Consider the following 17,206-nt stretch of genomic DNA (forward strand, 5'->3'; position numbering starts at 1 on the left):
GACCAGAAAATCCCACTCAAGGTCAACTGACATTTGCATGGTCCGTGTCCTGCCCACCATGATTTCCGTGGTGGGAAAATTCCACCCTTTGTTTCTATATTCTAACTTTATCAACTGTGAAAGCATCTTGTACAGCCTTCGAGCTATTAAAATCCAAGGTGGTGGTCACTTAATCATTGCTTGCCGATTAATTTATCTCTTTTACTAGTGTTCAGCTTTGGTGTTCTATAATAGCATGGCCCATTATTTTGATTTCTCATTTTAAAAATATGCTTCCAATGTCCTCTGAAAGATACTGTGCAAATTTAAATTTATTATGATAGCAGCAAAAGAAGAGCTGAAAGATTAGGCATTAATGATTTCATTTCAAAATGATGATTTGACTGTGGCAAGAGCTGGGGAACCTCATCAAATCCACTTTTTGCCAGAATCAGCTGACCATCATTATCCACTCATCCCACAAATTAGTGCTGATAAAACACGACTGAAATGCTTCAGTTTCAGTTACTCTCCACATTTTTGGGTTGAAATTATGCATTAATTTTTTTTTCTGACTGATTCAATAGCAAGATGATGGGCTGTTGAGTTCTTTCTTCTTTGGCTACTTCTGGATTTTGTGAATATCTTTGTTTTTTTAATGATTCCTGATGGTATCAACCACAACTTGCACATTTAGATGAAAATGACAAGGAGCCAAAGTGAAGACTATTATGAGTTTTTGGCTCAGATGAAGGAACCTGAGGCACAAAGACCAGGAACACCATTATTCCTTTGTTGCAGGGACTTGCTCGTGCCCCACTCTATTTTGGAATTCCAGGAAAAGCAGGAAAGACTATGAGGAAAGGTTGAATAAACCAGCATTGTTTTCACTGGAAAGGTAAAGGCTGATTGGAGACCTGATAGAGGTTTACAAAATTATGAGAGGCATAGACATGTTGGATAGTCAGAGGCTTTTTCCTAGGACAATGCACAAGTTCACAGGATCTCTACAGTGCAGAAGGGGGCCATTTGACCCATTGAGTCTGAACTGACCACAATCCCACCCAGGCCCTATCCCTTCGCCCCAAATGTTTAGTCCTCTGATGCTAAAAGGCAATTTAGCATGATCAATCAACCGAACTTGCACATTTTTTGGAATGTGGGGGGTGCAGAAGAGACCCACATAGACACAGGGAGAATGTGCAAACTTCACACAGGCAGTCACTTGAGGCCTGAATTGAACCCGGATCCCTGGCTCTGTGAAGCAGAAGTGCTAACCACTGTGCCACCATGCATCATGATTGGCATAGACTTGGAGGGCAGAAGGGTCTGTTCCTGAGCTGTACTTTGTTCTTTGACATAGCATGTTGGGGATAATTTTGATATTTCATCCAATTTTCCTGATTGGCCCTCATTTCCATATCATTGGTGACATGGTGGTGCATTTCGATAGAAGCCTATTGATTAGCAACAGAACTCCTTTGCCTCAAGCGCAGAGCTTAGTTGATGCAGTTGTGTGAAAAGGAGGGATGAGACATTCTGAGGGAGGGCTACACAACAGGCCCAATGGGTTAATTCTTGACAAATATTCAGAAGCATTAATCCTCCTTGAGACCTCTCAAAAATCTGGAGTAATTTTGAGCGGCCAGTAATTGTCTCCTTAAGACCACTTGATTAGCAGTTTTAGGGTGATGTGGTGGCACAGTTGTTAGCACTGCTGCCTCACAGGGCAGGGACCTGGGTTTGATTCCTGGCTTGGGGTCATTGTTTGTGTGGAGTTTGCACATTCTCCCCATGTCTGTGTGAATTTCCTCCAGCTGCTCTGGTTTCCTCCCACAATCCGAAAGATGTGCTGGTCAGGTTCATTGGCCATGCTAAATTCTCCCTCAGTGCACCTGAACAGGTGCTGGAGTGTGGCGACTCGGGGATTTTCACAGAATCTTCACTGCGGTGTTAATGTAAGCCTACCTCTGACACTAATAAATAAACTCAAGGCAGAGCATGTTCGATTTAGTGCTATTAAAAATGGGGTTCAACAACTGGCACAGATTTGTTGCTTCTGCTAGTTTTCAGGAATGCCTGAAAATCGCTTTGAGGAATCTTGAGTGGTCAATGGGCTAGCGATTTATTTCCCCCAATATTCAACAGGCAGCCATACCTGTACAGAAATACAGTTGAAAATCATCCCCATTATTCCCCTTTCCTCTCCACGGTGCCTGATCACTGAGAGGAATATTGAGACATGGTGTTTGATGACAGAATCAGAGAGTTCCTGGTAATTTTTGAAATGGGCATAGGGGGAAGCAAGCAGATTGAAATGCTCTAACTGGTTATCTTTCTTTGTCATCAAGTTCGTTATTAAACCATTGGCTTTAATTTATAGCATACTTACAATTTATGCCTCATGGTTGTAATAAGTTGTTTACTTAGATGTACAGCATAAATCTTTCTCCTTCAGAATGTGTGTTTAAGCTACGAAACATTAATCCTTAGAAAATTGAATCATTAGTAAAATTAGTTCTTTGCTTTGCTGTTATGAACAAAAAACGGCAATGTTTTGTGAGTGGTCACTGTTACATGGTTTCATAAATTTATAATTAATTAAACTTTTGAAAATAAGCTGAAAATGAGTTTTTATGCTCCTTCATGTATAGCACCAAAGCTGGGCTGAGACTGGGTGAGATTCTTATGATAATAATGTCTTGATGATAAATGGGAGAGGTGCTACAAACTCAACAGCTTTGTTGTTTTTGGGCATTTTAAATTTCATGAGTCAACATTCAGTCCTTTCCCTTCTTGACTCTGCTCCTGGCTCCTATCCTTTCAACTGCCCTCAGCCATTTCTAAACCAAGCCTGCCCGAGAATGCACAAAGTAGCCTGGCATGACGGATCCATTTGAAGGATAGTAACTCTGGTAGTGTAGTTCTTCTTTAGAATGCCAACCAGCTAAAGAGCTCAAACCTCAAATTCCTTATTACCCCAACTGAACCAAGCTAGCAGACAGATACTGATTTAGTCCCAATCATTGCTGTAGCTACAGCAGTTTAGATTGATTTTACAATGGAACCACATAGCTGAAAGAGACATTAATCCTGTTAGTCTGGATGAATTTGAATCCATGTACCAGTCGCAAATCCCAGTGGTGAAGTACTCCTGTCTACACTATACTGCTGCAAAAGTGTTGTATAGAATATAAGTGGTTACAAATACCAAGTACTACCCTTTAGTATGTAATTTTTTCCATTAAGCAAATACATTCAGAAGTTACAATATCAATCATAATTGGTATAACTGATCTTTAATAATGTAACCATAGGTGAAGCTTCTTTTCTACATTTATGTCAGCAGTGAAATTGTTGGTTACTGGATGATACATTAGTCTATCACTTGGACTAATGCAATTGAGAAGCAGGAGAATTCTGTGGCAATGGTGGCCACTTCTTTGGCATTTTGCTTCACATTTATTATTAAAAATAGCTATCTTTAGCATTTACAAGTTTGATATCGAAGAATTTCTACATAGTACAATACTTTGGAGGTCAGATGTAAGAAGAGACAGCTATGTCAGAGATCTCACCTTACACTGCACGAACAATATCTCTTAACTTCTCCTCTAAAAGAGAATACTGCAACATTTCTATTTCTCTCAATCCATCTATACAGATCAGTACCGAATTGATTCCAAATCCATGTCATGTAAGTGGATTCAGAAAATTCCAAAAATGTTGCATTGAGATTTGAGCAGATGGCTAAATTTGAACTAAACTTGTTGAATTAAAAAAAATCTTAAAACTATTGCACATCCAAATTTCCTTAGGAACTAAATCAAATTCATATTGTGCAGTGAAAAACATGGAAAAGCAAATGCTTTACATCTTGCTTGACTTTTTTTCCCCCATTTACTTCACTGCAAAAAGCATGGGTTTTTAACAGGAAAAATAATCTCCAAAATAGATTGAAAATTTAAACATTTGGTTCCAGCGCTAATACTGCATTACTAGATGCTCATTAATTCCCCTAGCAGGCTGTTTGTTGATTCCCATTAGTATTACTGTATTACAAATTGTGCTTGATTCATCCTGTTTGGGGTCATGTTACCAAATATTTACCACTGATTGCGGTATGTTGCTACTGGCTGTAATCCAACACACACGGTAATTACAAACTACTCTGCATTATCCAAATTAATAGGAGGCACAACTTAATAGGAGAATACAAGTGACCAATGCTCATAGGAATTATTGGAGTCAGATCTCTTATGAATAAGTTCAGCTGGTTTTGCCCTATATTTGCAGAATGTTAAGTATGTAAGTATAGAAAGTCTTGTTTTTAATGAGAGAAGAAATTAGTCAACATATTCAGATAACATCCCTCTGCGCAATATTTTAACGCAACCTTTAAAATCTTGACTGAAAACAGGTTAAAACATCCATTAAAATAACACAAGAGAATTTGTATGAGCATACACATTTTCTCTTTGTTAACTAGCAACACTAATCATAGAATCCCTACAGCCATTCGGCCCAAGGTGTCTACACCAACCACAATCCCAACCAGGTCATATTCCTGTAACTCTACATATTTACCCTGTTAATCCCCCTGACACTAGGGTCAATTTAGCATGGCCAATCAACCTAACTCGACTCATTTTTGGACCGTGGGAAGAACCAGAGCAGACATGAGGAGAATATGCAAGCTCCACACAAACAGTAACCCGAGGCCAGAACTGAACCCAGGTCTCTGGCACTGTGAGGCAGCAGTGTGAATCACAGTGCCACCATGTCCTCCCAACTTCCAAGGTTATGTAAAAGATTTGGGATGCACTGGTAAATACTCTACGTTAGACAGATCAATAATTCTCACTGTCAGATTGCTGATCACAGATACACATCTACTGGTGATAGAAGTGTCTTCTCTATTATGAAATTCCTGAAGCATTTAAGCCATTTAAGAAATGGGTAATCTTTGAAAATAATAATTGTGATTGAAGGACATGATAAACTGAATTTAACATTTTTGCTTTTCAGTACTATGCAACAAAGTAAAATCACTTTCCACAGGTATATTTTAAAGAATTCAAAAATTGTATGCTTTAATCATCCGGGGATGGTATTTAAGCTCCAAAGGAGTAGTCCTAATCCCACGAGCGTACTCTATTCCCATAGCCCTTTGTTCATCCTTTCCTTCAATTTCCCATCTAATTTATTCTTAAAAATTGGCACGGTCTCTGCTTCAATCATCAACTCCAGTACTGCACTTAACAGCCTCATAACCCTAGTACGTGAAAAGATTTCCCCTAGGTGCTTTCTGTTTTAAATCATGTATCTGTATCAGTGTCTCCCTCATTTCAGACTCAACCAATGAAAGCAATCAGCTTCAAATTATCCTACCCAATCTCTCTGTAACTTTAAGTATCTCTGTGGAATGATGAAATGACCTTTCAGTGTATGAAAACAGCCCCAACAGCGTATTTGAGTGAAATTGCCAATTAGTATTGACTAACATGCAGTGTTGGGCTATGAGTGTATGGCCATTAGGAGCTGCGAGTGAGGGAGTGCCCCAACTCATTCCAATTATGAACAGCAGAATTTGAAAGTTGACTTTCATCCTGCTGTGAATCCAGTTGTCTGAAATGAAAGACAGTGAAAGATGCCCCGTGTGCATGTTTTTCACAGATCGTCAAATTAACAAGTGTGTAATCAGCAGCTGCAAGTTTTTTACAATATAACTGTCAGATTCAACCCATTTTCCTCAGTTCCCTCTGCAGCTTACTATTTTTAAACAAAGGTTACACTGTAATGTCAAGTATCTGTAATCATGATATAACCTTGATAAAACAGCAGATTAGATTCCATTGCAATGAAAATAAAGAGTATGATCCAGCTTGATATTTTAGTGATGCCTGCTTGTCTGTGCCTTACCATGTATATAGCTATCTGCCAGAATACATCCATTCAATCTAGGTCTGCAGTTAGAAATGCTATACTGAGAGAACAGAGCATTAGAACATGTAGGTACTGGAAAAAGGTCATTATGACCTGGAAACTCCTTCCATTGTTATAGATCAATCCTCCCTTCCTATTGTGTTTTACATTATTGCTAGGCCCTTTCTCGGTAGAAATGTACCAAATCATTCCTTCTATGTATTTGTGGCATCAAGGAGCACTGGCAAAGCTGAAGTAATTGGGAATCAGGTGGAAACTCTTTACTGCTTGGAATCATACATAGCACAAAAGAAAATGGTTGTGGCTGTTGGAGCTCATATATCTCATGACATCACTGCAGGGGTTCCTAACCATCTTCAGCTGCTTCATTATTGACCTTCATTCCATCATGGGGACTTTTGCAGATGACTGCACAATGTACAGCATTCTTAAGCTGCTTCAGTATCTGAGGTGTTGTTATGTTCATATGCAGTGAGACTTGGACAACATTCGGGCATGGGCTTGTCACTGACTCTGATTTATTGGTGTCTCCTGGATCAAATGAGAGACACACAGTTTTTCCACACCTTCTGAAGGCTGCCCAGCCTGTTTGTCAGCAGCTTTGAGGGGGCAAAGGCTCCCTTGTCTTTAGGCAAGACTAAGTGACCCAATATCAGATAGGGAGGGGCGCTCAAAGCTATCCATGCTTTTGGCTCTGATTTCCTCCTCCCCGCCACCCATTTTGCCCTTTCCTTGATGCCCCTACCCAGCAATCTCCATCCTGCCCTCGCTCGCCTTTAGCCTGAGCCACTCACTAATCCTGGACTGATGGTGGATACATTCCAGCAGCTACCACTGCTGCCCCAGTGCCAATTATGGAAATAAGGAGCTACTGGGCTCTCATATCATTGATCATAGAATCCCTACAGTACAGAAGGAGGCCATTCGGCCCATCAAGTCTGTACCCATCAGAATCCCACCCAGGCTCTATTCCCGTAACCCTCATTTACCCTGCTTATTGCCCTGACACTAGGGTCAATTTAGAATGGCCAATCAACCTAACCCGGCACATCTTTGGATCGTGGGAGATGCCGGCATTGGACTGGGGTAAACACAGTAAGAAGTCTGACAACACTAGATTTAAGTCCAACCGATTTATTTGATAGTAAACTCGCTATCAAATAAATCGGTTGGACTTAAACCTGGTGTTGTCAGACTTCTTACTGCACCTGGAGAACCCAGGGCCTGAATTGAACCTGACGCGGTGAGGCAGCAGTGCTAACCACTACGCTACGGTGCCACTAATGCTCTAATTTGATATCTGCCCCTAAGGGGCAACATAAGGTTCTTGCTGGCTTGTGAGGAGATGGTGAGGCCCCCATTGCCTGGATTAAATTCTGGTCTCTAATTCCAATTTACAATCATTCCCCTTCCCCAAATATGCGCAAAAGTGGCGCAGTGCCAATCGAGAAAAACAGGTTGTGAATGGGAATTTTTAAATTGGCAGATAATACGAGTAATTACCTGTTGAGCAGTCAGATCCTGTCCAGTTGTGATCACAGTTACAAGTGTTTGTTTCTGGCAAAAGGGTCCCATGGCCTGAACATTGCTCATGACAAATAGCTGCTGGAACTTCACATTTAAGCCCTCCCCAGCCAGCAGTACAGTGACATTCACTCTGTACGCACACACCATGTCCAGAACATGTCGGGTCCAAGCAGTCATCTGAAGAAAAAAGAAACAAAAAAGCTTAAGGCAAACAGCAACTTGCAATAAAATAATCACATTAAGCAAAAGGCATATATACGTGAAAGTCAACTATAAACCAAAGATTGAGAAATCATCCAAAGCCTGGCCAATCGTTATATGGCTCTCAAACGGAGGAGGGTGAGCGAAAGAAGAAGCATGGTCTATTTATTTATTAGTGTCACAATAAAGTGACAATGAAGTTACTCTGAAAATCCCCTAGTTGCCAGACTCTGCCGCCTGTTTGGGTACATGGAGGGAGAATTTAGCATGGCCAATGCATCTAATCAGCAGGTCTTTTGGACTGAGGGGGGAGACCAGAGCATCTGGAGGAAACCCAGGCTGACACTGGGAGAATGTGCAAACTCTGCACAGCCATTCACCCAAGCTGGGCATTGAACCTGAGTCTCTGGCGCTGTGAGGCAGCAGTGCTAACTACTGTGCCACCCATTTTGGGGAGCATTGAAAGCTTGGGGCCTGACAGGTCTTGGCTGTTGATGGAAGTGGGACATATGCAAAAGACTAGAGTTAGGTGAACACAAAAATCCTGAAGAGTTGCCTGGCAAGGAAAATTCACAGAGATAAAGTGAATCAAAATGTCCGCACGGAGTTTAAAAATGGAGAATTTTAAATTTTGGGGCATTGGGAGACCAGCAGGCAACATATATCATCAAACATGAAGGTGAAAGATGAATGGAATTTACTGGGGGATAGTGAGGACAGTAGAAATTTGGATGAGCTGAGGTTTATGGAAATAGAGCTGAGATTTACAGAGCTGTATTTACAAGGCATTTTATATGTGTGTTAGGAATAAGAGGGTTGTCAGAGAAAGAGTTGGACCTCTCAAGAACAAAGGAGGGGAATTATGCTTAGAACCCACGGAAGTAGGTAAGATCCTAAATGAATACTTTGCATCAGTATTCACAAAGGAGAGGGACATGTTGGTTGGTAATGTCTCAGAGGGATGTGTAGACTTGTTGGAACAAATCACAATTACGAGAGAGGAAGCATTAAGTGTTTTAGGAAGTATCAAGGTAAACAAATCCCCCAGGGCCAGATGGCATCTGTCCTAGGTTACTGAGGAAGACAAGAGATAAAATTGCTGTGTCTCCAACAGAAATCTTCGTTTCTTCATTTGAACACAGGTGAGGTCTCAGAGGATTGGAGGATAGCAAATGTGGTCCCGTTATTTAAGAAGGGTAGCAAGGACAACCCGGGAAATTATAGGCCAGTGAGCTTGACGACCGTGGTAGGGAAATTGTTGGAGAAGATTCTTAGAGATAGGATCGATACATCTATCCTCAAAGTTAGAATCGAATAGTCTCATTAGCGATAGACAACATGGTTTTGTACAAGGGAGATCATGCCTCACAAATTTGATTGAGTTTTTTGAGGAGGTGACAAAAATGATTGACGAGGGAAGGACCATGGGTGTTGTCTACATGGATTTTAGTGAAACATTTGACAAGGTCCCTCATGGCAGGTTGGTGCAAAAGGTTAAATCTCACGGGATCAAAGGTGAACTAACTAGTTGGGTACAGAACTGGCTTGACCATAGGAAGAAGTCTCACAGCACCAGGTTAAAGTCCAACGGGTTTATTTGATAGTAAACACCACAAGCTTTCAGAACACGCTGTTCCTTTGTCAGGTGAGTGAAGAGTTCTGTTCAGAAACAGAACCTGGTATTGTGAGACTTCTTATTGTGTTTACCCCTGTCCAACACCAGCATCTCCACATCTTGGCCATACAAGACAAAGGTTAGCAGTGGAGGGATCTTTTTCTGAGTGGAGGTCTGTGATTAGTGGTGTTCTGCAGTGCTGTGTACTTGGACCTCTGCTGTTTGTGGTATATATAAATGATTCGGAAGAAGATGTAACTGGTCTGATTAGTAAGTTTGCGGATGACACAAAGATTGCTGGAGTTGTGGATAGTGATGAACATTGTCAGAGATTATAGCAGGAAATAAATAGGCTGGAAAATTGGGCGGAGAATTGGCAGATGAATTTAATCCAGATAAATGTCAAGCGATGCATTTTGGTAGATCTAATGTGGGGGGGTGGGGGGGGGCGGGGGGAGGTGGGGAGACAATACAAAAAATGGTAGAACCATCAGGAGTACAGACACACAGAGGGATCTGGGTGTGCAAGTCCATAGATCCTAAAGGTGGAAAAGATGGTGAAGAAATCATATGCCCAATCCTATGAAGGGCCTTTATTGGACGGGGCACAGAGTATAAAAATTGGCATATGATGTTGCAGTTATATAGAACATTGGTTAGACCACATTTGGAATACTACATCCAGTTCTGGTCACCACACTACCAGAAGGCTTTGGAGACAGTGCAGAAAAAGTTTACCAGGATGTTGCCTGGTATGGAGGGTATTGGCATGAGATGATATTGAGTAAACTAGGGTTGTTCTCCCTGGAAAGATGGAGGTTGAGGGGCGACCTAATAGAAGTTTATAAAATTATGAAGGGCATAGATAGGGTGAACAGTTGGAAGCTTTTTCCCAGGTCAGAAATGATAAATGCAAGGGGTCAGAAGTTCAAGGTAAGGGGGCCAAGGTTCAATACAGATAGACAGGGGATGTTTTTTTACACAGAGGGTGGTGGGGGCCTGGAATGCACTACCAAGCAAGGTGGTTGAGGCAGACACATTAGGATCATTTAAGACTTACCTAGATAGCCACATGAACAGACTGGGAATAGAGGGATACAAACAGATGGTTTAGTTAGGAACACATGATTGGTGCAGCCTTGGAGGGCCGAAGGGCCTGTTGCTAAGCTGTATTGTTCTTTGTTCTTTGATGAGCTGAGGCTTACAAAAGATGGGAGGCCAACCAGGGAATATTAGGTTAGTCAAGTTTGGAGATGACAAAAGTGTCAGCAATGATTTCAGAAGGACAGGAGCTGGGGCAGTTAATGTTATGGAGGTATAAATGATTAATGGATGGAAAGGTATGGCAATGAAATCTCAACATAGAATCAAATAGGTTTGAAACAGTGATCAGGGAGGAGGGCGGGATCGGTGGTGGGTTTTTAGAAAGGGTCTGAAGTGGATGATTTTGATCTTCTTAACATTTAACTGGAGGAAATTGAAATGTGTCCAGAACTGCATGTTGGACAAGCAGCCTGAACACACAGAAGGATTTGACAAACCAGTGACGTGGTAGAAGACTGGATGTCAATAATGTACATGTGAAAGCTGACCATCTCCCCCCACCTTACTGGGACGATCTGCTAAATGTTTTACGTTGAAGTTTGACATTCTGCTTCCCTTTGTTCTGCTATTTACACATTCGGATCTCTTAATGGGTCACCAAGAGCACCCTTCTCAGCCATGATCATCACCATTTACACTCCCTTTGCCTTTTTGTTTATGGCATCTTGCCAATCTTTCCTAACTCCCACTATCTCTATCCAGCCCTCACAGCATCCACCCAGCTCACCACAACAGTATAAATCTTGTCCTATCTTCGATTGTCTTCAACTCTGACAAAGAGTGACCCAGAATCGAAACATTAGTTCTAATAGAGGTAATGTTTCGATTCTGTCACAAATGCTGTTAGACCAGCTGAGATTTGCCAGCTTTTTCTGTTTTTGTTTCAGATTCCAGCATCCACGGCAATTTGCTTTTATCTTAAAGGCTTGATTTGATTTTTTTTAAAAGGCATAAAAGTCATTAAACAAACTCTGTGGTTTGTAATTCTATCTTCAATAATTGGGTGTCTTAATAGGGTTGTGAGTTTTTGATTTGGTTTATTACTGTTATGTGTATTATTATACAGTGAAAATATTGTTTCTTGCATGCTATACAAGCACAGCATACCATTCATAGAGAAGGAAACAAGAGAGTGCAGAATGTAGTATTACAGTCATAGCTAGGGTACAGAGAAAGATCAACTTAATGCAAGGTAAGTCCATTCAAAAGTCTGATGGCAGCAGGGAAGAAGCTGTTTGTGTATTGGTTGATACGTGACCTCAGATTTTTGCATCTTTTTCCAGATGGAAGAAGGTGGAAGAGAGAATGTCTGCGGTGCGTGGGATCCTTAATTATGCTGGCTGCTTTGCCAAGGCAATGGAAAGTGTAGTCAGAGTCAATAGATGGGAGGATGGTTCCACACAGACAGTAACAGTGGTTAGCATTGTTGCCTCACAGCGCCAGGGACCCTGTTTCAATCCCCAGCTTGGGTCACTGTCTGTGGGGAGTCTGCACGTTCTCCCTGTGTCTGTGTGGGTTTCACTTGGGTGCTCTGGTTCCCTTCCACAGTCCAAAAGATGTGTTGGTTAGCTGCATTGGCCATGCTAAATTCTCCCTCAGTGTAACTAAACAGGTGCCAGAGTTGGCTGCTTGGGGATGTTCACAGTAACTTCATTACAGTGTTGATGTAACCTACTTGTGACACGAATAAATAAACTTAAACTTAAGCAACAGGAAAGTTGAGATTAGGCTTTCAGACTGAATGAAAGTTTTCTGCAAATTAATCACCCAGCCTGGGTTTTGTTTCCCCAGTGTAGCGAAGACCATGTTGTGGGGCAGAGGATGCAGTAGATTGAGCTGAAAGAAAAACAAGTGAATCACTGCTTCACCTGGAAGGAATGTTTGGGGTCTTGGATGGTGAGGAGGGAGGAGACAAAGGGCCAGGTCCTTACAGCTCTTCATGTGATGGGGATGAGGTATTGGGGGAGATAAAGCAGTGGATCAGGGTGTCACGGAGAGAATGGTCCTTATGGAATGTTGACAAGGGAGGTGAGGGAAAGGTACATTTGTTGGTGACATCACTTGTTAAAATTACAGTTGAGCTATTTGCAAAATATTTGCTGAAACATGTAACAACTCACTGATAAATTGTAGCAAAATTGCAGAAGGCTATATCTTAATACTCGAAAAAAAATCATTGTGAAAATGATCAGCACAGCAACTTATTGCTGCCAAGTAGGCAGTTGGAAGTGAAGTGGAGGATGGAAATGCTTATACAACTGAATGCACTTAGTGCTTGATTCACTAACATTTACCACAAAATGTTCTGTTTTCATCTTGGGGACAATGAAACAGTCAATCTTTTTGCGCATCACTTGAAAAGTTACAGAATGACAGTTCATCAAACCTGAAATTGAAAGCTTGTGGTTATGGAATATCTAACTGTCTACTTGTACCTCTTGAATTTTTGTCAACGACCTTTACAGACATTCAGAAGTTATTCAGGTATACGCGTGGAAACCTTGGGGCCGTCAGTTCAGAAAAATAGCTGATAATTCGGAATGAGGATTTATCCTTTATCTGATGTGATGGCATGTTCTGCAGCAAATTAAGGCCTGGACAAGGTTGTTTGACCATTTATACTACTTTCAGTCAGACCAAACAGTACAAAACTTTGACCTGTTCTATTCATAGGCTTACAAAAATTCCTACAATTTTCATAAGGTTCTTGGTTCTGTGATTGCACCCATGAGGTCCTGGTTGTTGCCTTATTACTTACAGAATTCCTCTTGAGTGCTAGACTCCCTAAATCAGCCAGAGGAAATACCACGAAAAATAACAAGCCTGGCTGAAAACATTAATTAAAGGATCAGTGCCATGCTCCAATGAACGAGAATAATATCATGACCTTATCAACGAACAGAAATGCTTGTGACAGCTCACGCAGCAACTTGCATGAGTTTAATTCCATTCATTTTTCCTTAAAACCCAAAAAGCAATGATCTTGCTTCTGGGCCTGGCAGTATTATTTTGTGAGATTTTCAGCTCCAGTGTTTAGCACCCAGTGCAGTTGCAGCAACATCTCCCACTTAAAGAGAAAAAAATGAATTACACTGAAACATCCCTCATTCACAGTGCAATGAAATAGGGTGTAAGGTGAAGGTAATGAAGTGAAAGATTACAGATGATGCTGTGAGATTACAGACTCCACCAAAACTCTCCAGTTTGGAAAGTTAAAAACAGTGATCTTGGTGTGACATTTTTTTCTAGCTTACATTATGAATGGTGTCTTATAGGTTGCTCAGAAGGGTTTGTGTTTCTGTGTTTCAGCATGTACATATCGCTATGTTTTAGATAAAAGCATTTTGACCTCAAACTAAATGTTTTCATGCACACACATGGAAATAAATGTGTAATATGACATTTCTTTTTGTGTTCCACTGTCAGCTAATAATAAATAGAACAAAGTGCACATTGTTACAAATGGCCCACATTGTGGAATCTGACATACCAATGTGCTGTTCCATGGAACAGGGGAATACAGAGTCATGCTGATGATCCCCTGAGTTTGTGTTTTTTGGGGAAATGTTGGGAGAAAAAAGATATATTTGCCAGAGGAAAATTGGACATGATTAGGACAGGTGTCTCGGACAGTGTGACAACCCACAAAAACTGTGTAAAGTGCCATTTGTTTCCAAGAGTATTATCATTTTGCACTATATGTCCTGGATAAAACACTGGCTTCTGAATGGATCCATGCAATCAATAAAACTATTTGTCCCGATGAAGAATGTAATCTAGTAGGTCACCCCAGGGTGCTTTGGTACGTAAATAGCCAATGGCTAGTTACAGAGAGGCATTAATAGTGGGCAGGTCACCAAAGAATGAAGCAGCAAGTAAAACAGGCCCCCAACATAGGAGGCAAGAGTGCTCAACCATAGCTCTGACCTAAAGTCAGGAAAAGCTGGAAATACCTAGCAAGTCAGATAGCATTTGTAAATGACCCTTCATCAGAAATCATGTCTTGTGGGCCCACTCAGCCATATTAATTGCCCACTCAATTGGGTTATGGGCGGGTGACCCACTTGATGCTCCCCTGCTGTTCATAAAGTTCTGGTGGGGGTGGGGTAGGTGGGCCAGTGGTGAGTACTCCACGGATGGCACAGCACCCTAATTTATGGCACACCCATCTGCCCATGGATGGCCTGTAAAATTCAGTACCGGGAATGGAATTTTTTTTCACACAGTAAGTAAAATAAAATAAATTCTGAGTTGGTGCATTAACATGGATTAATGAGCTCCATTTTCCAATGAATTTAAGGGTCTATTCAGAAGTCACTGTTCTTTCAGTGTCAACAAACTACATTATCAGCTTTAAGGATTGAACATTTAGTGCGGAGGGATGGGTGGTGGGAGACGCACAGTGGACAGCTCGCCTCTTCCTTGGAAACAAAGTCAGCATGGGTTGACCGCACCCCCCCATCCCGCCATGACCTGCAGCTATGTGAGTAGGCTAAATAATGTGTGTGGAACTTCTGCCCCTTAGTGGGGAGGGGGATCCACCCCAAGGAGCAACTGACCAATCCAATTGGCTGGAAGTTTTATCAGTACCAACACATGGGGGTGAGCATGGTGGTAGGTGGAAAGGTGATGAGGTGGGCAGCTGCCCTACTTTACATGCCCCCTCAACCCCACTGAAAACACACCCAGCAAGAGCATATAGATGCAAACCTAAATCACACTTTGTATGAATATTATTTCTAATGAACGTAGGATTTGCACCATCATTATGTTTCTTATTATTGCAGTCTATGAAACAAATCTTTAAAGATGTGAAACATCATCAATTGACCAACCTTCTTCACAGCTTTCGCCTCGATAGCCAGGGACACAGACGCAAAGTCCTCCGACGCATGTGCCGTGGCCATGGCAGGTTGGATCAATACATTGATCCCCTGGTACATCACACTCTGGCCCCTTCCAGTCGCTGTGGCACAAGCAGTGACCTTTTTCGTATTGACCATTTGCACTGCAGAGAACAGGGCAGGAATCTGAAAATGGGTAAAAATAATATATCAGCATCAATAGAGGCTGCCGAACTTCACTCTTGAATGTTTCACATTTTCTGCATTATGCCAGCAGTTTTCTGAATGTTAACAATATTATAAATTTTGTTGAATGTTTAATTTTGCTCAGAATAATGCTAATATTCCTTTAGCTTTTGATCACGAATTGACAGTATCTCTATACTGATCTAGTAAGGATGATACAAGGACACATAATGGTACATCAGAGTATTCTCACGGGCCTTGTACCTGGTTATGTTGAAAAAGGTCAAAGGTCTCATGTTTTTTAAAAGATGAATTTTCTCCCTTAATTTTCAATAAACAGTTTTGTGTCAGTTTGCAGTTTCCAGCAGAACTGTTTATTGAAAATTAAGGGAGAAAATTCATTTTTAAAACAAATGAGACCTTTGACCTTTTTCAAAGGTTTATGACAGTCCACCTGTCATAAACCTCACCAAAAGTAACCATTATCCGTCAATAAACTTGGGCTCTGACTTCTTGAGAACAGTGGTAGTACTTGGGATAAAGACACTGAACAAAAATCTGGAATCAAACCTAGGCCTGGCTTGGTCTATATGGCTTAGCTACTCACAGCCTTAACTAACCCCAGGAGAGTCGAGTATAAAACATTTTATGCTGAATAATGAATAAGGAAACCTGAATATATTGCCTATGCTGAAAAAGAGAAGGTAGATCACTGGGATCACTTTAACACTACCAATTAGCTCATAATCCAAACTACAAGGGATACATGTAATTGAATATGTTCACTTTGAGACACATCAGCAGTTCAGTCTTTGGTTTCCGAAGTCAATTGTTTGGAAATTAAATTTGATTCCATGCCAACAGTTTGCTCACCTCTGTGAAACAAGGTCAACAACATACAGTTAAGAAAATTCTCCAGAGTAATATACTTTGGTGTCTCCCTCAGGATAACAATCCACCAAAATCAAAAATCTTAGTTGAGCAAGTTCAAGTGATGTACTGACTAGTGCAATTGGTCCATATTCCATATTGTGCTTGGGTCAAAATTCATCTTTTTGAAAAAATAAAATGGAATTTCCCCTCCCACGCCAGTTTGGAATTGAGTCAGAATGGGTAAAATGTTGCCTGTAGGGAGGAAAATTTAAACTAATCTCCACTCATAACCAACAACCCACTTGTGAAACCCTTAGTCTGTGATCTCACAAGTACATCCTATGACGTCAGGTCACCATCTTAAAAACTTAAGGGGGATTTGAATTTTAATTAAGGAGTTTAAAGCTTTACTTGTTGATATTATGGATTGCTGTGTTTGATTGCCACTTCTTTGAGGTTGTAAAATGAGCATTTGTTTTCACAGCCTCTGGTTTCTGAAGCATTTTAAAGACCTTCCAGAATTGTCAATAGCTTATTGCTGCTGTCCATGTTTGATACTGAGAGAGTGGGTGTGGTGAATGCATGGCAAACATGAAAGGCATAATGTGGAGATGCTGCCGTTGGATTGAGTAAACACAGTAAGAAGTCTCACAACACCAGGTTAAAGTCCAACAGGTTTATTTGGTAGCACAAGCCACTAGCTTTCGGAGTGCTACCCCTTCATCAGGTGAGTGGGAGTTCTGTTCACAAACAGGGCATACAAAGACACAAACTCAATTTACAACATTAATGGCTGGTATGCCAGTCTTTACAGGTAATCAAGTCTTAAAGGAACAGACAATGCGAGTGGAGAGAAGGTCAAGCACAGGTTAAAGAGGTGTCTATTGTCTCCAGACAGGACAGTCAGTGAGATTTTGCAAGCCCAGGCAAG

At 41.1% G+C, this 17,206-nt stretch overlaps 1 protein-coding gene across 5 annotated transcripts in view; it reads right to left on the reverse strand.

Annotated features, from left to right (window-relative positions):
* The window catches only part of tenm1 (teneurin transmembrane protein 1), a 704,577-nt gene that overhangs the window by 190,666 nt on the left and 496,705 nt on the right, over nucleotides 1-17,206 (reverse strand). For all 5 annotated transcript variants that reach the window (XM_080187425.1, XM_080187422.1, XM_080187424.1 and 2 more), the window contains 2 exons: nucleotides 15,208-15,402; nucleotides 7,429-7,629 (listed from right to left, as the gene is read on the reverse strand). In XM_080187425.1, coding sequence (XP_080043551.1) covers nucleotides 7,429-7,629; nucleotides 15,208-15,402 — 396 coding nt within the window. The remainder of the gene's footprint in view (nucleotides 1-7,428; nucleotides 7,630-15,207; nucleotides 15,403-17,206) is intronic.

The sequence above is a fragment of the Carcharhinus amblyrhynchos genome, chromosome 4 (assembly GCF_965287045.1).
Source record: "Carcharhinus amblyrhynchos chromosome 4, sCarAmb.v2.hapA, whole genome shotgun sequence".
In the NCBI taxonomy this organism is placed as follows: Eukaryota; Metazoa; Chordata; class Chondrichthyes; order Carcharhiniformes; family Carcharhinidae; genus Carcharhinus; species Carcharhinus amblyrhynchos.